This window comes from Siniperca chuatsi, linkage group LG5 (genome assembly GCF_020085105.1).
Source record: "Siniperca chuatsi isolate FFG_IHB_CAS linkage group LG5, ASM2008510v1, whole genome shotgun sequence".
In the NCBI taxonomy this organism is placed as follows: domain Eukaryota; kingdom Metazoa; phylum Chordata; class Actinopteri; order Centrarchiformes; family Sinipercidae; genus Siniperca; species Siniperca chuatsi.
The window spans coordinates 4,891,720-4,913,254 of NC_058046.1; the positions used below are offsets into that span (position 1 = coordinate 4,891,720).

The window sequence follows — 21,535 nt, forward strand, 5'->3', positions numbered from 1 at the left end:
GATGTATCTGGAGATTCTTGTCTTGATTAATTGATTGATCATTTGGTCTATAAACCATCTGAAAACAGTGAAAATGTCTAACAGTTTTTAGAGGTCAAAGTGACACCATCAAATATCAGAAATCCAAAGATATTCAATTTACTATGATGTAAGACAAGCAAAAGAATCCAGTTATTTATGCAAAGTGTCACATGTTTGGCATTTTTGCTTAAAACAGACTTAAATGAAATTAAATTTATTATCCAAATAGTTGCATATTAATATTTTGTTTACAGACTAATTGATTAATTCACTAATTGCTGCAGCTCTGCTTCCTTGTATAGGTGGCTTTATTACTTAGAGTTGATGTGCTCTGAAAAATACAGTGTTGGCTGCCAAGCTATTATTAGCTAGCAGCCTGATAAGACAAGTACCTGTTGATTGAGATGCAACAGAAGATGTAGGCTGGTGGATTTGGGAATGCTGAGCTCTCTAAAAACCAAACCAGGCCTTTTGTAATTTAGGATTTCTGCTAAGATTCAATTAAACACTTAAGCATTCACAGAATACATCTGCAAGGTTTCATGAAAGCACTGTTAAGAGTTTGTGGGTGTTTTATGGAGTTTCTGTCGTTCCCTTAATCATGGATGGATTAATGAATGGGGCCGGGCACAGGCCCAGGGGCCCAAAGGGTCAGTCTCTTGAAATGACTGTTGGAAAGTCACAAAGCTCAAGTAGGGCTATCCTGAACGACCACAAAGACACTCAAAACAACTACAAAGTGACGCACAACAACTACAAGGAGACACACAACAACTACAAGGAGACGCAAAATAACTGCAAAGAGATGCAAAAGGACTGCAAAGACTCAAAAGGACTACCAAGACACTCAAAACGACCACAAAGACATGTAAAAATGACTACAAAGGGACACAAAATGACTAGTTTTCAGTCTGGGTGTCTTGCTCCTATGTTGGAGGGGTGGGTCTCTTGATGCATCCATGCCCCTAATGCCTGAGAAGCCTTTAAAGTTTACTTAAAGCTCTTAGTTTATTCTGAGAGCACAAGATATGAAGAGCTTCTCCGCTGTAACAACTTTTAGTTACGCCTGTCGACTCCTCTCCTCTTGTCTTGGTAACACAACAGTACCGAAATTCCTCTACACCTTTCTCTCCTCCTCCTTGAAAATAGTCCTCATTTATCCAGAGCTCTGTTTGCTATTAGACAAAACACACAGAGAGAGGAAACATGCTGAGGCCTCTGTAAACGCAGCAGTTGTGCTCATTGGCTTATCTTTTACTGTAGGACATTGTATAATTGGCGGATCCACGGAAACTATTATGCAACAACTCCTATCTTTCCCCAGTTGTTTCAAGTATTTGTGGCTGTGTTCAAGTCAACCACAACACTCAGTACACCATTGTGAGTACAGAACTGCTAATTTTTTTCTTTCTGGGGGGAGCTGTGTGTTTCACGTCAGTGCACTAGTGTCATTTTTGATAAGAGCAGTAGTCTGGAAGTGGGTCAAGTTTCTCAGGGCTGTTGGATTTAAACTGGGCTCTGTAGGTGTGGCTGGACTACAGCATGTTTCAAGGGAGATAGAACATAGCTATTCATTGTGACATATGTTAGTCCCTAACATGCAATTCTCCCGCTTCCCCTAAAGTAGCTGCAAAATGGCAGAATACTGTATTATTCTTCACTATCTGACAGCTTCTGTAGTGGCTTGTTCTAGCTCTTCATTGAAGCCATATGAACTTTACACTGAATTAAATATTCAAACCCAAGACTCAATGTTTTTTTAAGGCTGCATGATTCTCTGAAACTTGAAATATTTTAATGTCTTAATTTTATACATATTTACCTCAAATTCAGCCTGACATATTTAGTATCTTTATCTTTTTTTTTTTTTTTGGGGTTGAACTAGGCCTGCAAATAACAATCATTTTCTTTCTTGATTAATCTGCAGATGACTTTTTTAATTAACCGATTAATTGTTTTGTCTATGAAATGTCCATGAAAGATGCCTGTTATAATTTCCTGTAGCCTAAGAGGGTATCTTCAAAATCCTTGTTTTATCAGACCAACAGTCCAAAACCCAAAGATATTCAGTTTACTGTCATATCTATATATCACAAAGAAAAGCAGCAAATCCTCAAATTTGAGAGACTGAAACCAGAGAATGTTGATGACATGTTTAACTACTATTGAAATAATTGCAGATTAATTGACTATTATCTTCAGCTTTATTTTGAACAATATTTATCTGTAATGACGGACCCATTGGTCCGTCATTAAAACCCGTTGCTTGTTAACGAGGTAAAGGTATCTTCAGATATGGGACTGGGCAATGGCAATTGGTGCTTGTTTGAGTCTCACTGTATCTTCATCACAGCCTGAATACAGAGGGAAAGTTACAAATGAACAGTAACGTCAACGTAAATTGTTCAACATTTTGATAAATAAGCGTATTCACTTTCTTTCCAAGAGTTAAATAAGAAGGTTGATACCACTCTGGAGCTGGAGCCAGGAGGCAATTAGCTTAGCTTAGCATAAAGACTGGAAGCAGGGGGAAACAGCTAGCCTGCTCTGTCTAAATTTTACCAGCACTTCTAAAGCTCACTAGTTAACATGTTGTATCTCATTTTTTAAATCTGTGCACAAGCAGAGATGCAAAAAAAAAAAACGACAGTTTGTGGTTTCAGGGGGAGTTACAGTACATGCTGTACTTCTTTTTAATGAACAATTAAGGAGCTTTAGTCTGGTAGGTGGACAGAGCCAGGCTAGTAGTTTCCCCCCCTTGCTGTGTTGTCTTTATGCTAAGCTAAAATCCATCTTGCTTTTGTTATTAGAGTGATTTTATCTTGTTCTTGTTGCAGATGCTGTGTCGTACCACCGTCTTGTAAGTGTGCTTGTTATCTGGTTGCTGTTGTTGGATCATGTTAATGTCTTGTAAGTGTTTTGTATACTACAGTTGTTGGTTTCCTTGGCAGAGATGTTGTTCTCTGTCTTCTGCCCAGGGACTACAGATGAAAATTAGCTTATAGCTAACTCTGGTACAGCTAAGAAGCTGTGCACCGTCCCTGTTAAAAAAAAAAACCCAAATACTTAACGCACAGATATGAGAGTGGTATTGATCTTCTCGTGTAACCCTCAGAAAGAAAGCGAATAGGCATATTTCCAAAATGTCGACCTCTTCCTTTAAATGGTTGGCCGATATATCATATACCAAAAGATGATTTGTTTTTGCCATTGCAATGTTACAAATAAATAAGAACTGACTTACTACAAGCCAATGTTGGACTTACAGGATGTGATGAAGGACATTGATTTGTCGGGTATTTAATTACTTATTTTACTTTTTTTCTCCAGTGTTTATTTTACTATAAATCTCAACTGAGTTTCGAGAAAATGCATGATATGATTTTTATTCCTATTGCGATATAAAATTACATTGACCAGGATAAAATATTTCACCCACCAGTTATGATGTTCTGAGGAAGTAAACCATAGTGTCAGCTATTACTGGAGTAAGTAGGAAAACCATCCTTTTTTTTTTTTAAAACCATACAAACACAAAAAGGGCTCTTCAGCCAATACACAGGCATCTGTCCACACACACACACGTTTACTTTTAAAGTGCAGGCAACAAACACTGGAATTAATGCTATTCCAGGCAAACAAAGGTGGGTAACAGTATCCCAGTCACCTGTGACTGGCTTAACAGGTCAGAGGTCACACAGATGAATGAGTGTCTTGTCCGAATAGTGATCTCTGGTTTCTCACCTGAACAGTGCTCTATTATGGCTTGTTTGCAGCTGAAAGAACCTTTTCCTGTGTGCATGTGCGTGCGTGCGTGCACGTAAGTTTTCGCGTGTGTGAGGGGGGGGGGGAAAGCAGCAACAGATAAGTAGGACATTGTCAAGTGGGTCTGGGGGAGGTTGAATGAACATGTTGTTTAACTTAAACCACCTTTACCAATGAAACCCAAGTTTTTCCACTGTGGCGTTAAAGCTAAATGTTGGCAGGCGTGAGGAGTCATAGGTGGATTTTATTCACCCAAAATTATTTAAATTATTTAGGCACCAAAACTACTTGGTTAGGTTTAGGAAAAGACAAGTCAATGCTGATTTTTGGTTTCACACGGGACAGTAACAGCGGTCTCCTGGGTGATCAATCCACCCCGACCTGCTCCACACATGTTCCTCTTTATATTACATCACCTGACTTCCTTTCTGGCAGAAATCCTTGAATGCTAACTTCTCCCATGTGCGTATTGCACAGATCTGCTTCAGGGGGTTCATCTTTTGCTCAGGCCTGACAAGATGTTCCTCCAGCAGCAGCAGCAGCAACCCTCGGCACTGGTAACTCAAGAAATAGAAATTAGAACAATAAACTCTGACAAAGTGTTGACGAAATGTGTGTGGAAACTAATGGACTGCCAACAATACTAAATATACTAAGAGTATGATGTATGAAACAAAAACTGTCATTTACCTGTTTGCTGATGCATGTGCAATATGAATGTAATGTGCATCAGGGGAAAAGCAGAAAGTTAACTATTAAGTGCAAAGTAATAGAAAACTAAGGTGAGTGCAGGAGGGTTACCGACGTTTAAATCAGGTGTGTAGCGACCCAAAAGCACAACTAGGACAGTGGAAGTGAAGTAGTTGGTTCTGTTTATTTAGAGGAAAACACAATGAGGAACCAGGAGTGTGGAGGTAATGCTGGAAGCCGGTAGACTGGAGGCAGACAGCAGACCGACACGAGGATGAGGAGAGCAGGCAGGCTGAGGCAGGCAACAGTGGTCCGAGGTAAGGCAGCTGAGAGCTGTGGTGAGGTCCTCTTGGAAAGCCGGTGGGCAACTTGGAGGCAGGTGACACGAACCTGGGCACCGGGATTCAAACGGTTAATCAGGCGTTCTGATAGCATGCAGGTAATTTTTCATAAGGGTGGTCAAGCGCCAAGGAGTTATACCACTGAGGTAAACAGACGATCTGGCGAAGACTGGTGAGAAGAGCCGGGTAGATATACTGTCAGGTGTGACTGTGGATGGAGAACAGGTGAGCAGCAGTAGATGTGTCGCAGGTGTGTCAGCTGCTGATTGGCAGTTCCTTGGAGGCCACGCCCCACAGCATACACACACACACACACACACACACATATACACACAGGAGGAGAACCAACAGAGGACACAGTCAGAAACACTAGGAATGGTACAGCTGTAACATGACAATTTATTTTTGCACGGTATAAAAATAAATTGGCAGATTTTTGAGTTGTGTAAATCCGTTGCAGTGAACATCATTGTTGTGAGGTAATGCAGTAAAGACTTTTCAAATAAATCTGCATTGAAAAATAAATGCATTGTTGTGAAGGATTACACTCAAGCATGCAAACGGCTGCGTGGAGCAGTAGAGAAAATAAATCCAAAAATCTCATGTAGCCTGAATTCGAAATTTGTTGTAACTACACATGTGGCAGTTATTTCTTTTTCATTTTTTTAGAAGTTACAAGTCCACTGACATCGCTAAATCATCCCCACACCTGTTTTAAGATATAAATTAGATTATCACTGAAAACACCGGCAGCCTCGTTGTTAGCCACAGATCTGACAAACAGTGAGATTACTTTACGGCAAAAAAAAAGAACCAGAGAGCAGTGTTCTTCCAGCACGAACGGAGCCAAAGTTGTCTGAGTTTCCGGTGAAGTGAGGTGGAAGGAATGAAAATCTGCCTGCAAAAATCACCTCCAACAGGTTTATTCATCCTCAAGGCGATGTCATTAAGGGAAGAGTGGGCAGCGTGCAGCAGGGTTTATTGGAAATGTGGTAATTTTGCACAATTAGCACCACCAGTACCACGAGTGTAATATAATCTGTATTGTACTATGGAGAATACATACAAACAGAAGTGCATTATTTGCAGGTAACAATATATAGCATCCTCACTCGAAGCTGGAAATCTGTTTCTGGTTACAGCTTCTCCTACATGGCAGAGCAGTAAAATAAGGTTTACTTCATTTATAAACAAATAACTCACATTTTGATCCATTCGAAGCAGGTATAAACAGGATGATCCTCTCCAGCCAATGTGGTTATGAGAAATAATGTTCAATGTGGAGACAAAGCTCTTAGCCTCTTTGCAACTGTATTTTTTGATCTCCGGAGAGCTGCTGAGCGTGCTCGGGGATGTGGTTCTCTGTTTATAATGTTTTACCAGTTTGATAAACTATGGCGTTACAGTGGCCATTGTAAAGAAGGAATATGTAATCCTAATGCAACAAAATGGCTCTTTGAATTGTGTTTTTATCCGTTTTTGGATGGCAGTGTCGTTCTAACTTAGAAGCTACATCAGGCTGTCATGCTCAACAGGAAATACTTTGTAGAAGGGTAAATTGTGGGTTTTGATCGTTTATTAAATGTTCAAATAACACCAACATTATCCTTAACTTAGATTCTGGTGTAAAATGTTAAAAAAGTCTACAAACACAGGAGACATTATATGCAGGTAAGAAGCACTTCTAGAATAACTTTCGCTTTACTCGAGAGCTGTGTTAGTCTTCCCAGCATCTCCATAACTCATTCTCTGGAACCAGTCTTGTCTCTGTGCTGTATCAGCGCTGTAGTGAAGCCTGGAAAGTCAGAGCATCTGCCAAAACACCCCTCCCCCCCCAAGATTCAACAATCCACACCATTTGACATTCATATTGAAAGCCTTGTTAAATCTTTATGACTGTAGTGAGTTTAAATGTTGTGTTAACCACACTGGAGATGCCTCTCGGTGTCGGTACTGTGTGTTTGGCTGTGGAATAAACTGGGTGGTTAATTTAGTGGAGCTTTAGAGTGAATGAATAGTTGGACTGTTTGCTTTGAGGGTTTTTATGGTGAGACTTTGTCAAAGAGTGGATATGTGGTGGGCGGCTACAAGTGTGTGTGTGTGTGTTTGCTCTCTATATATAGGTGTGTTAATTTGTTTACGCAGCTACCCCAAGAATGTGCCCAGAAACACAGATATGAACACAATGATGTAGACAAAACATTTGTTGCTCAAGTGTCATGGTGTGTGTGTGTGTGTTTTCCAGAGCCTTGGCATACCTGTTAAAACACACACATTCTTCAACAAACATGTGGTTGATATTTATAGCGTCAGCGCTGACGTCACCGTAGCAACCAAGGGGCGGGATCTTAAACACCACTGCTTCCTGTCTGGGAATCCTCAGAGGGCGCACACACACATATACACACACACACACACACACACACACACTTTTTCCCCTCACTTATGACCACATTTGTACTTTATTAAGTTCTTTTCTCTGGTGAGTTTTGTTGTACAGTTTGTGGTTTTTGTACAGTTTTCTCTGTTTTTGACTTTTGGGATCACATGTCTGCACAAAAGCACAAACACATACACAGAAATCCTAAACTTTACATACCAAAACACTTAGCAAACAACTAAATTATCTCCGGGAAGGAGCTTGATGAAGAGATGATGAAAAGCATGAAAACACACATACACTGTAGTCGAATCATGACATTGTGATACAACATGCAGAAGTAAGCCTTAATTGAGACTGTGATTAATTTAGAGACATTACTGCAGTTATCACTGAGAAGACAGGCAGCCATCTTCCATCAGGTTGGAAAGGCTGTTGGAAAAAATAACTTTAAACATGTTTATGTGTATTCATCCTGAAGGCAGTGCCGTCCAGGAGGGACAGGAAACTACAGGGTTTATGGGAAATGTGGTCTTAATGATGAGAAACACCAACACTAATCACCACTGCTGTGAGGTGGAAGTCATCATGACCGTTGTGATGGTAGCTATTGCTGCTTTTAGAAATGTTATTGCATCATTTCCTGTGTAGCCATGGTAACAGTGGTACTCTTTTCTACCTGTGACCCTTAATATGATGCCATGTCTACTTGTGACCCCTCATCACAGGTTGTATGTCTATGAGTTTAATCAGAAGATCATTTTTTTTAGAGGCTTTTATGGAATCAGATAGTATTTCACGATAAAAAAGCAAATATTTCAAAACAAATCTCAAGGAAATAAAAAATTATAATAAATTTTTTTTTTTTTTTATTGCCTCTGTAATCATCTGGTGACTTCTTACAATTCAGCTCATAACCTCCTCTGGGATGTCAACGGCTCGAAAAAAGGGCACTGCTGATGGTATTTGGTATTATTGATTTGAGTCAGATTTTAACACATTTGTCAATGATCAAAATACCCCCAAAAATCCTGCTCAGTTTCTCATATTTTTCTCTCGTATAACGGCAAACTTTTCTCGTTTTTACAAGATCCTTTTCACGATATAACATATTTTTCATGTTATTATGACACAGTTTTCTCGTTATTGTTACATACCAAATTATTCCATTTTAACAAGAAGCTTTTCTTGTAATAACACATCACTTTATGTTGTTTTACACAGAATCAACATATCTTGTTAACAGTTGTTCACAACCCCTTGTCGGGGTCCGGACCTTCAGATTGGGGACCACTGGCTTGGAACAGTTAATGTATCAACTTGCATGATCTGCGTATGTGAATTCAGCATTTGGATTTCAGGCCACTGATAAAGAGCCATGGCTTGGTTAGTCAGGGCTGTAAGAGAGAAACCACTAATATAACAGTGGCATACCAACAGCCACCTTTCGGACATCACTCGGCTGAGACAGACACGGCTCTTGATTTTGAACTCTTACTGTCAGATGGAGCAGATAGCTGAAGGAGTGGATGTCTGGCCTGAGAGGGGAGACTCCCTTTGAGTCACTCTGCCCAACACGGGAAAAACATTAAGAGGCTCAAAAGCTGATGCAAACCTAAAGTAAGAACGAAAGGGGAAGTGCAGGACTCTCTCTCTCTCTCTCTCTCTCTCTCTCGCACATGCATACAAAGTAGTGGAGCAAACGTAAACACATACAAAGCTTAAAACTGGACTGTGAAATAATGTTGAGGCTTTCCCTCCTGCTTTCTTCTTTACATGTTTTTTAATTAATTCCTTGTGGTTGTTTGTTCAGCATGTTCCCTATAAACTGACCACTTCCATTACACAAACACACACACACGGTGTACCTTTGACAATAAATTGTTTGCACCTTCTCTACTTGGTCTCAAAAGCTTTTCCAGTCAGAAATAAAATGTATTTTTTTTTAAAAACAGCTGTAATGGGAAGTTTAAAAAGCCATACAGTTGGGGAATGATTACCTCATAGAGCACATTATGGAAAATGCCCTAATGGCAGCTGGCAGGCACTCAGTCATTCTCACTCTAACAGCAATGATGTTTAATCTCAGTTTCCAGGAGAAAGCCAATGTTTAACTTAAGCAGTCTGGTGTGTGTGTGTTTATTTCCTGGTGATGAAGATATTGGGTGACTCACATTTATCCTTTGTTCAGCCACAATGTAACAGCTTTCTCCTCTTCACAGACCGGTATGATGAATAGATAGCGGAAGGAGAAAGAGGAAGAGAAGATGTCGTTCTTTGGCATTGACTGTGTCAGGAAGAAAGAGAAAGGTAAGCCTTAATCAGATGGACAACATGCGTTTGAGTTTTTTTTTTTGTACTCGTCATTGTGGTTCATAATTCATTCTTGACTCGCTAGGTTCCTGCTGCAAGACGATTTGGCAATGTTGACAGCTTAAAAATGCCTTACTGCATGAAGGAGCTACACACAGCTGAAAAAATATAAATAAACTGTGTCCGAAAACAAAACAAAAAGTATTCAATCTTTTGATTCAACATTTTGGTGTTTGGCGGTAGCTTTCCAAAGCTGCAGTTTGATTCACATCCGACATGACACGTATTGTATCATTGCCTGTTTGTATGAAATGGTAAAGTATGTTGATATTTTTGTATACAGCTAAAATTGTATACAATGGCAACTAGTATGTTGTACATACTAGAATTAGTATGGATATGGGACACAGCGTAAGAGTCTGCATTCATGATAGCGGCTCTGTGTTTTGAGCTAAATGCTAACGTCAGCATGCTAACATGCTCACAATGACAATGCAAAGATGCTGATATTTAGCAGGTATAATGTTTACTATATTCACCAGCTTAGTTGATTTTTTTTGGACTTTCACACATTTTTCAATAATCAAAATAAACGACAAAACATTTTTTCTTTCAAAAGATAAAAGCTGAACATTAACGTCGTAAGTTAAACATACTGTTTAATGAGATACTCAATACTTGAAATATGTGGTCTTTTCTGTGGGGAGACTAAGCCCCTACCCCTGCTTGGGTTAGAGGTTTGTTTCCTGTTATACATCTGTACTGTAATGTGCTTTAGATAAAACCATTATAGAAAACTTAAGACCATGATATCAGTACACACTTGTAAATTAATGTATATTAATAATAATAATTTTCTTTTTAAATCAGAGCTGGAGAGGAAACTCCGTGCTAACGACCGCGAGTACAACCTCCCCTTTAAATATGCAGTAAGTATTAAAGTTTTAATATGTAATATTTCTGCGTTAAAATGTCTAAAAACGACTAAACCTATGTTATATATTTTGTTGAGTTGTGTGCTTATATTATCCCAAATGTTTTCAACAATGTTCAAACTCTGAGAAATGCGTAATTTTATTCAAGGTAACGGTGCGTTTCATTTGGTCGCCTGTCGATGGCGTCAAATCCCCTTTACCCCCTCTGTTTGCTATAACTTCCGGGGAAACACGGTAAAACTTTAATACATTACCTCGTCCGTGAACATGATTTCTGCCTGAGTCACGTCAGATAGATTTTCATCGGCAATGGTGGTTGTTTAACAATGAAGACAACAACTCCCATGATCCCGCGCTACTTCACGACGTCATCAACCTACGTCTTTTGTTATTGTTTTGATGTGAGAGACCCCTGGCGGCAGAAATTACATGCTGTGCGTTTAATATGTGGATATGTGTGTTTTGTTTGTGAGTCTTCCACTCACACAGTTCATCAATTTGAGGTGCTTCTATAATAGAGAAGGGGACGTACAGCGGATCCATCTTTTTAGACAAAACAGTTTACAACGACATTTTGTCAGTGCTGCTTGAGTGTCTGGCTGTTATCAGGAGACTGGACGTAAGCCAAAGTCAAAGAGATGCTTCTGAGTAAACTCATTCTCCTCAGTTTGTTCTCTGTGTTGCTGCAGTCAAGGTCAGAACTCTGTATCACTAAAATAATACGTTTTTAAGGAAGCAAAATAAAATGCATGTTTTCTGATTGGTTCTAAAAGGGTGTAGAAAGTGGCATGGAGCAAACAGCAGTAGCAGTTCAGCCTACATGCAATAAGAGGTGTCACTTCTACAATGGCAATGTCAGCTACGTCTGTATGGAGGATGATTTTATTCAGAACGGGAAAATGGAGAAGAAAAGAAAATTGAAAATAAATTACTATTTTGCTCCACTACTAAGGATAGTCAGGACATAATGAAATGTTAAAAAAGAAGAAAAGGAAATTGGATGTTGAAATGACAAATGGATATTGTGTCACTTTTCAAAACAGATGTTCGCTTCATAAGACAATAAAAATAACAAATCAGTGAATGAGGAAAAACTAAAACACTTTTAAAGCAGAGCAGAGCTACAAGACAGATCAACAAATGAAGTGCTAAATTGAAAAACAAGGCTAAGACTTATATAACATAAGACACGTAACGAAAACCCGCAATGGAAAATTAAATTAAGTTGAAAACATCAATGGACAACGTATCCTCATACAACAGTTTGTAGCTATCTTACAAAAAGAAATGCACCATTTTTCGTGCATGATCCTACGAACCAGCAACGGTCGTAGTTTGGTTAGGTTTAGGCACCAAAAGTACTTGGTTAGGTTTATGAAAAGCTGACGGTTACGGTTAAAATAAGTAAGTTACGTTAGTAACTCATGGCTCCCTATTACGTGGGTTACATACAAATGATAGTGCATTACTTTTCGTAGGCATGGCTAATGGAAAAAGCTGATTAAATTAGTTTTTTTCCTCACCTTTAAACATTCAATTTTCCCTTTTTAATTATGTTTTTGGTTTAAATCATGCTCCATACGTCTTCAAGGGGATAAAACCAGTGGAAAATACCAAAAAGAGTGGTAACAGTCATTTCCCCTGCTTGTGTATTTAAACGTTTAGAGACAGAACAAACTTTCTGGTCTGTGGGCGTTGAGATCCAGTGATAAAGTGACATGGGAGTCACAGTCTGACTGGCCAGAGCTTTTAGCTTCCTGATAAGAGCCACCTGGCAAATGAGCACATGCCTCCCACCAGATTACACTCTCATAAAGTCAAACATCTGTAAAGAACCTTCAAGGATTCTTCACATAACCTAAGAGGCATGATAATGAAGGGTTTCATTACAGATTAACAAAGCTATAACCCAGAGAGATTTCTAACATGTGGGGAATTCTCAGTGATTTCTTTAAGGATATTTTCTGAGGATCCCCAAGCTGCTCTCTGGTTCTGTTTGGTCCTCAAAGAACCTCCTATTGACCTCAACATTTTAGAGTAGGCAGAGACATCCAGAGAGAGTTTTTGACATTTTATTTACCCTGAGAAGTGTTCCTGGGAAATACACTTCCAAGGAATTCTCCACCAGAATAAACATGTAATCACCACAAAAATGTGTATAAAGTAGAAGCACAGTCGATTGCTAAGAATGAGAAGTTTATTATTTATTATTTCCTGATTCCATTAATATCAGTGAAGCTAGATTAAATATTAGTAACTATTCTCAGTATAACTCTGTACAATCAACAGCACCACTATAGCCTTAATGACATAAATCAACCTCTCACAGACAGTTTCAACAAAAGCTGAAGATTATAACTATTATGAAGCAACTAAGTGTAATAGGTACTGAGTAAACAATGCATTTTAGCTGGTGTTAAATTGGTACAGCAAAGATATGTTTGTAGGAAGTGTGGTCAAATTAAAGAGAAGAAGATCATTCTGACTATCCTCATTCGGAGCGAAAATGAGTGCAAAATACTGTGCAATAAACATTTTGGTTTTCTACTTTTAGTATTTTATGTATTATCAGTTTTGAAGGCAGTACAGTAAGTGTTTAGTCATCACTGTTATTGACAACACCAGAGAGGTTTTTGAATTTTATTCTAGAGGATACACATCATGACACGTGGTTTTATATAGCCCTAGACTAACATTAACGTTACCTTGTTCAACAGCCAGTTTTTCACCTTATATTTAATTTAGCAGAGTATTTCTTTCACAGCTAACACACTACAAGAAAACAAGATTTAACTAACAACATTACATTAATGTTGACATTTACTCATTTGAGGAAAAACTCCCTGAACGTTGTCTAATCGTGATAAATAAAGTTCTTGGTACACGTTTGCAGTTGGACCTTCTTGGATGTGAGCAATTCAAGCTTAAAACATGCTATGCAAATGTTTTTTGAGGTGGAGGTAGTACATTCAATATGGTTGTTAGTCTGTTAAGAAATGTTGAATCTAATAAAACATAGTTGAGAACCTCCCTGTGGAGAAGTGTATTAATTTCTCCCTTTAAGAAGAAATTAGGGTACTTTACCACAGGGAAGTCAAAGGTATGGTTAGCTATCGGGGTTAGCCACTGAACAATAGCATCAGAGCTGGGGAGAATTCAGTGTCTCGCTCAAGGACAGTCCTGCAGAGTGAGTGTTTTCGTTAACTGGGTCAAGGACCTGGACCAGTTGGTTTAAAATCTGTATTACAGTATATGTCCTGTAGATGACTGTCCATCTTCTCTTCCACCATATCTACAATCTGTCTGTCTGTTAACATTAAGATACTGATGTGACATTTTGGCCTTCGGATATCCAAAGGACCACAAACATAGGCAAATATTTGTTTAAGCCATCAATGTGATTAGGCTACCTACCATGCATCTGTCTTATCATCCCGGATGCATAGAGCCAGATTTCCATAAAACAAGCCATGAAGCTTTTATGACCTCACATAAACGCAGTCCACAGAATGACACAAGCTGCACACACTGACCTAACACGTACCAGAGTACTACACTTAATTTTTTCCACAGCTGGTTGTCCAGTGTTTTTGGCCAGTTTACACCCAGCAACACGGCTGTTGTGTTTTATTTATATGTTTGTTGTGCTATCAGGAAATGTTTTGAGTAAGATTTGGACAGATATAGCTTTGTAATGGATGATATTGATCTTTATGTAGCTGTTTTAATGCTGAAATACAAGGATTGCCGTAGAACTTCCTCTTATCAGGACACAAAATCTTCTGAAACAACTATTTGTCCATATGGAGCTACTGAATTATTTTAGGCAGGGATACATACAGTAATCTCTGCATCTCTATGTGAAGGCAATTAATTTGTGATATAATGAACTGCTAAATTAATTTACCAAATACATTATTGAACAATTATGTAAATAACGTTCTGTTTGAAAATTAACAAGCTTGCTGGCAACCGTGCTAGCTTGTAGTCCAGTTAGCTAGTGTTGGATAGCTGGTAGCCTAGCTCTGCTTATGCTATGTTAGCCTCAATTGTACCAAGTTAAAAATGGTGAAGATGGTGATACTGCTTAAAATCAACAGGCTTAACTGTGCTAGCGGTTTTTCATGTTATTTGTTCAACTAACCGTACAGCCCTGCTAATGTTATCTTAGCGTCACACCATGCTGATGTTGGTTTGCTGCTAGCTTAGCCTTGCTAACGTTAGCTTTGTGCTCTGTAAGCTTAATTGGTAATGTTACAATGTTAGCTTTGGTCACCTTAATGCTGAAATACAATGATTTTCTACAGTTTTCTTCTTGCCAGAATACAAAAATATCTGAAACACTTTTTGACCATTATGGTGCCTAAAAAGTGCCCCTTATAATCCTAACTGAATCAATTTAAGACGGGATAGTCTTAACTGCTAAATTAATTTATGAAATACATAACTAAACAATTATTTAAATAATAACATGACAAAGCGTTGTGCTTAACAAGGTATTTTTTGCAAATTTTTAGCGAGTGCTTTATCATTTAAAATGAACAAGCCTGCTGGCAACTGCGCTAACTGTTAGCTAGCCCAACTAGCTGATGTTGGATTGCTGGTAGCTTAGCACTGCTTATGCTATGTTAGCCTCAATGTTTGCTCATTTGCATCAAGTCAATAAATGGTTGAGATAGTTGTTGCATAAAATTAACAAGCTAACAATGTCTTTAATCATTTGTCCTGCTAGTTTTTCAGTTAGCCACACCTTAGTTTAAAAGGGGAAACAGGATATATTTGTCAAGTATTGATCTCAGTGCTTCACAGAACTGAGTTATCTTCTTTGTCAGGGAGAAGGAAACAATAATCATACCTGCATGTCATTTGGTTTCCTCTGAACAAACAGTCACCATTTATGAACTCATTGATAAACATTCAACTGTAACTTATCCTATATTGATGTAACCCTCAGTCTTATATCTTTCTGTCACTTATTCCCCCCCCCCCTTTGCACCTCTTCCAGACGAACGCCATCAAGACCTCCAAGTACAACCTCTTCACCTTCCTACCTCTTAACCTGTTTGAGCAGTTCCAGAGGATCGCTAACGCCTACTTCCTGTTTCTACTGGTGCTCCAGGTGAGGGAAACAAATGCACACACATGCGGGCACATACACGCAACTGTCAAGCAAATTGTATGCAAAATTTTGAAATCTTTTGACTGGTCACCACGGGTTCCTCCATGAATGTATCAGAAGAGTTGGATACAGTAATGGAGAGTCAGCTTTGCTTCCACTTTTTCACCATAAACAACCATTAAAAAAAGATGTCTCTAGATGTGTTTAAAGAACTGCAAACAAAATAAATTATTACTCTTTGTAGTATGAATTTTTAAACCATGAAAATGTGATATTTGTAACACTTTCCAAAACCTAGAAAAGCTATTTTTACTATTTAACTTATTTCTGCATTCACACAATGTCAGCAAAATGGGAAGAACTAGATATTGAATATTCTAACAAGTGAAACCAGATACAAACAAACATAGATCACCGCTATAAAAGAGGTATAGCTGATTTTTAATTGTTAAATAAACTGAGTTAAACTTAATATTGGATTTTATATTGATGTAACTGCCAGCCTTAGTGGCTCTGCAGCCAATTTGAAAGTGCTTTGTTGACACTTTTGTAGTTCTTCTCACCAAGTGGTAGATATTGTAGATGTCAGAAATTATCGTGATTGCCAGAATTACAACATTACGCTGACATTGTTTTCCCACTCGGCTGGTAATAACACTCTGAGCGATATGAAGTGAACGTGGCATATGCACTGGGTGAGCAACTTTCAGTGGACTGTATTGGCGCCATCTTGTAGTATCCAGTTTTAATAATAGCAGTAATATCCAATAATATCAATGGTACCCCGTCCTTTACTGAATCTGACAGGATTGTATTGCTTAGTTTTATGTTGTATGTCTTGTGGTTTTTACATCTTGGGACCATGTTGGAAATAAGTGTTTTCACTTTAACATGTTAATCCCTTTTTTATTTCTGCAATCCATAAATAAATCATATCATATCATAGCTGTTGTGGAACACCAAATTTCACCCCTGACAGTTTTAACAAGCTTGCTGGTAGATACACTGTTTGACCAGTTAGCTGATGTTAGTGTAGCCCTTTTAAATCTTATGTTAGCCCAAACCCTTTTGCTAATTTTTACCAAGTTTACATGGTGTGGCTACTTAAAATTGACAAACATGCTGGCAACCATGTAAACTGTCTGTTGCCATTAGCTAATGTTATATTAACCTCATGCCCAGTTAGCTAGTGTTGGATTGCTAGTACAGTAGCTTAGTTCTGCTAATGTTAGCTTTGTGTCCTATAAGCTTATCTTTGTGGGATGGTAGCTTTATTCCAGTAATGTTAGCTGCTTGTACTGTTAGCTTACAGCTACATTTCTATTATTTATATATTTGTAAATAACTCATACTTTTACCCCGCAGCTCCTAGAGTGAGATAATAGCCACATCTGGAACCCCTAACAAAATGGTCTATACAGTACATGCCCTTTGAATTTAACTTTGAATTTTTCTGGAATCGTATGAAATTGTCAAAGATCGCTGAATCTCACACAGACTTCCACTTTCCCCAGCAAGCGATTGCTCTTTCTCACAGTAAAGTTGTGTGTTAACCAAACAGGATGTACACAACTGAAGTGTACTGAGATTAAGGAAGTGTAATATCCAGCGCAGGAAATTGCCTCATGAGTGCAAAACAGTCATGTTGCACCACAAAGGGTGTCTGCAGTGGCTGCTCTGCTGACAGACAAGGAGGAACTGAAACACAACAGCAATTTTAAATGAATGATAAACAGCGTCATATATTTTCTTTATAAGTTAAGGTATGTTGCCAATTCATGCATCAGAATCTATCAGGGTTTGAGACCTCATGACAATGGTTATTACAATCAACAGGAAACTTGGATTCACACCAAAAACTAATCAGTTATTCCTCGTCACATGGCTTAATTTTAACCAAATTTCATTGAAATCTGGAAAAACGTTTTTGAGATATCCTGCTAACAAACAAAGAACACTCAATGAGCACATATTTTTAACATTGTCTGCAAAATCAAGAAAAACAAAATAATTTTGCAATATACACTTGTCTTATTACGGAGCTCCCTAAAGGTCATGGCGAGAATTTTTTTGTGGACTACTTTTGCATTCCCTCGCAATACTTTTCTTCTTCCATTCCTTCTGAGCCATATGTCTATTTGCAATGAAAGGTAGTGTGGAGATTCTCAATTCGTAGCATTTCAGTCGCCTTCTTGTTTGTTGCTTTTTTTCACTCATACAAATACAGCACATTAGCTTTCAACTGCACATCTGTAATCCTTTGGAGACGTCTTCTTTTCCTCAGTGAAACCCCTCTGGTGTCCAGTACAGTACAGACTACAGTAACTGTTCACGAATGAAACTGACAGCTTCCTGCAGATTACGATACTGCGCTCTTCTGGAGAGACCTCTTGATCTAAGAATTTGTTTAAGTTTCTTTTCACTAATTACATAACCATGCATGCAGTTGAGCCGTAGTAGTATATCAGCATACTTAGGGGGCTCCATATTTTAAGATTAAATGCATATACAGTAGACAAAACACAACAATTGTTAAACAATGTTTTGTCATCTTCCTCGAATACAGCTTGAACTGTGTTTACATATTAAAAGGTATTAAAAGGTATTAAAAGCATTTTTAGTGTTATGTATGTCTGTTTTGAAGTTTAGGTTTTACCTTATTTAACACAATGCACACACTCTCCTCTCCTTAACACACACAAACATCTCAACCTCAGTCTCTCCTTTCAGAGCAGTTTAAAATAAATATCTTCTCTTGTATTTGTTATTTGTGCATCATATTGATTGTGTGCTGTGCTCTTACTTGTTAGTGTCATATAATTTCTGTTGTCATGAGTATGTTTTCTTTGACTTTAATTTTCTCTTTTGGCTGAAGACTCTTTGCATTTCTTTGTGTCACACACACAATTTGTACTATATTTCCTCTCTCGTTTTTCAGTTTTCACCAGCTGCTGTATCCAAAACTGAACTTAAACTAAAGTGAACTAAAGATGGTTTTCTGTGTGTGTGCGTTCTTCAGGTGATTCCTCAGATCTCCTCTCTGTCGTGGTTCACCACTGTTGTGCCTCTGGTCCTCGTGCTGTCAGTCACCGCTGCCAAGGATGCCACTGATGATATCGTAAGCACATTCGAAAAAGTGTTGTGTAGCATTTCACCTTTCAACAACTTTTACCACTTTGATTTTAGAGGTATTATTTAGAGGTAAAGATCCAAGGCCAAATAATCCTCTAATTTATTTATTTTATTAGTAGAAAATGTTTAGATCTGCATCTGAATCTAGGTCTGCAGTGCAATGTTGATCAACTCTTTAATGCATCTTCATGCAGGTTTCACTGCACGCTTTACTGCCTGGCCCCCCTTAAGAGGCTAAGCAGAGACTGTTATTAGCTGAAAAATGACAGCACTGGTCAAACTTTGCCTGTCACACAGTAAAAGATATATCTTAAATATAGCAATTGTTAACTCTGACCTGTACTAACTAAACTGATCGCAAGATGAGATGCTTTATAATCTGTCTGATTCAGCTCAGAGAGTGATGCTGATTGATTGACTGGTTGATCGATCACTTTGTGTTTTTGCTGTTTTTCGCCATTTTCTGTAATAACTTGTAGCATGTCTCAAATTCGGGAGAAAAAAGCACCTTCTCAGTTTTGTAACCACTGGCTTTAAACAACTTATGTTTACGTTTTCCAAACAAGGAACCTCTTAAGGTCATGTGAACAAAGAGTGGCAAAGGTGGAAGTAGCGTGACGTTGTTAGACTGTCCTAAAAAGTCTCAGGGTGGACGTGAGGGTGGATGGTTGTGCTTAACAAGCTTGAGACCTCGAAACCAAAGACCCGTGATTACCACCAGTCAACACTGGTTTCGTTTAACCATGAACTGAAGGTGACCTTTCCCTAACCTTAACCAAGTAGTTTTCGTTTTGCATAAACTTAACCAAACCTGAATTATAAAGGGAGAAGATAAAAAAAGGTTTTAAAAAACATTTTTGGAAAGGTCATATGGGTGTTATGACCTATTTTGTCATTTACAGGACCAACTCAAAAATAAGTAAGGATAACATATTTACCAGCTGATCAGGGAGGAATTTCAATTAAATCTTAAGTCAACTACCTTGATGATATGTAGTTTTAAATATCAGCCTAGCAGCATATAATCAAAACAGTATATTGGTCCAACCCTTTTACAAACACACACAGCACTGTATGTTATTTCATGTTATCTTATGTTGCCGATAATCACTATTTACTCTCTGACTGTGGGAAAAACAGTTTGACATCAGCAGTCTCATGTACAAAACACTTCACACTTCACTTAACTTGTGTGTGATCTCATTTTCAGTGCCCTTTGTCAAACATAAAATACATTTGTTTGTTAGCACAAACGTTTATCATTTGCTTTGCTCAGCGTCAAATTAAGGTTGCTGTGGCAACTGTGTCTCTGTTTGATTAACTTTGGATTCAAGCTCAGTTTAACCTCAGTCAACTTCAGGCTGCCATTTAGTTTCTGTTATTTTAAATAGAAGCATTTTGGCAAATAGAAACCTAAAATTTGAAAATCAACATATTACTTAGTTACTTTTTTTTCTGTAAAATGATTGCTTAACAGACTGTTTCATCAGCCTTCAGTGACAAAAAAGCATGTCATATAGGAGTTGAGACTGATTAATAAATAAAAGTCCCCCTCTGTCCAGTCTCACACCTATATCACAGCTGACCTATACTGCAAGTTCATCAGGAAGTACATTTGTTTTGGGGGTGGGGTGGGGGGTGGGGGGTAGTGGACAAACTGTTTTCTTTTTCTTTCAACGCTTTTCAGGAACTAAAACAGAACGAAATGTACCACTAAAACAATGAAAGGAAAATGACTTTTCGCTTCAGCTGTCAAGTACAACCAAACAATGTGTGTGTGTGTGTGTGTGTGTGTGTGTGTGTGTGTGGCACATAATGCCTAACTACCAAGAGAAAATAAGTGTTGTCATGTGTTAAACATTAGCTCGAGGAGGACAACAAGAGTCTTATTGTTTGGCAGTGGTGGCGATCCTGAACGGTCCTCGCCGCTGGTACCCATCTGTTCCTATAGTGAAGTCATTGGGTTCATGCTTGATTTGATCTCAGCAGGTACACAGCAACTCAAGACTAACCATGTATGGCAAGGTGGATGACCTTGACAAACGCATGCTGAAATAACTGTCGCCATTGTTGAGAAAGCTGCTGTGAAAGGACAGTTTTCAAGCTACCACCTATTGAACTGTTGTAACGCAGGAATTTAGACATAGTTTCCGTATTTCTTATATTATACTAATGAGATCACTTAAATTCATGTCCAAAGACAAAATTTCTTTTTTTTTGGGATGTGGATCAAGCCTCATTTTCCATTAGTTTTACATCGTAGAAAAGGTTTCAGTCGTAGTCATCTGGACACTGTTTTCAGAATCAAGATGTTTCGGCTCCCATCCGGAAGTCATTCTCAATTGTGAAAAATGGTCTGAGAACTCAGAAATTTAAGCTACTCTGTAATCAGTAATCAGTGATGAGGGAGGTGCAGCCAGAAAACAATAGGCCTGATTACTGATTACTGGGCCATCATGGAAACAAAATTAGGTCAGTTTCAGGTGAAACTAGGCAGGGTAAACAGCAGAAACTCAGGAAGTCTCCTCCCCGAGGGCGGGGCTTAAGTAACACAGAGTAGCTTAAATTTCTGAGTTCTCAGACCATTTTCACAATTGAGAATGACTTCCGGATGGGAGCCAAAACGTCTTGATTCTGAAAACAGTGTCCAGATGACTACGACTGAAACCTTTTCTACGATGGAACATTCCTGGACGAATGAGGGACTACACCGTCTTATTAGTTTTACAGTTAGAGAACAATAATCATCTAATCCAGTGGCTCCCAAACTGGGGTTTGGTACCCCTACGAGGGGCCACGAGATAATTAACAGACAAGGAAAGCCGTAAAATCTTGAATA

At 38.5% G+C, this 21,535-nt stretch overlaps 1 protein-coding gene across 2 annotated transcripts in view; it reads left to right on the forward strand.

Annotated features, from left to right (window-relative positions):
• The window catches only part of LOC122876099 (phospholipid-transporting ATPase ID-like), a 50,372-nt gene that overhangs the window by 7,019 nt on the left and 21,818 nt on the right, over positions 1-21,535 (forward strand). For both annotated transcript variants that reach the window (XM_044196007.1, XM_044196008.1), the window contains exons 2-5: positions 9,420-9,507; positions 10,381-10,439; positions 15,451-15,564; positions 18,584-18,682. In XM_044196007.1, coding sequence (XP_044051942.1) covers positions 9,465-9,507; positions 10,381-10,439; positions 15,451-15,564; positions 18,584-18,682 — 315 coding nt within the window. In that variant the 5' untranslated portion in view covers positions 9,420-9,464. The remainder of the gene's footprint in view (positions 1-9,419; positions 9,508-10,380; positions 10,440-15,450; positions 15,565-18,583; positions 18,683-21,535) is intronic.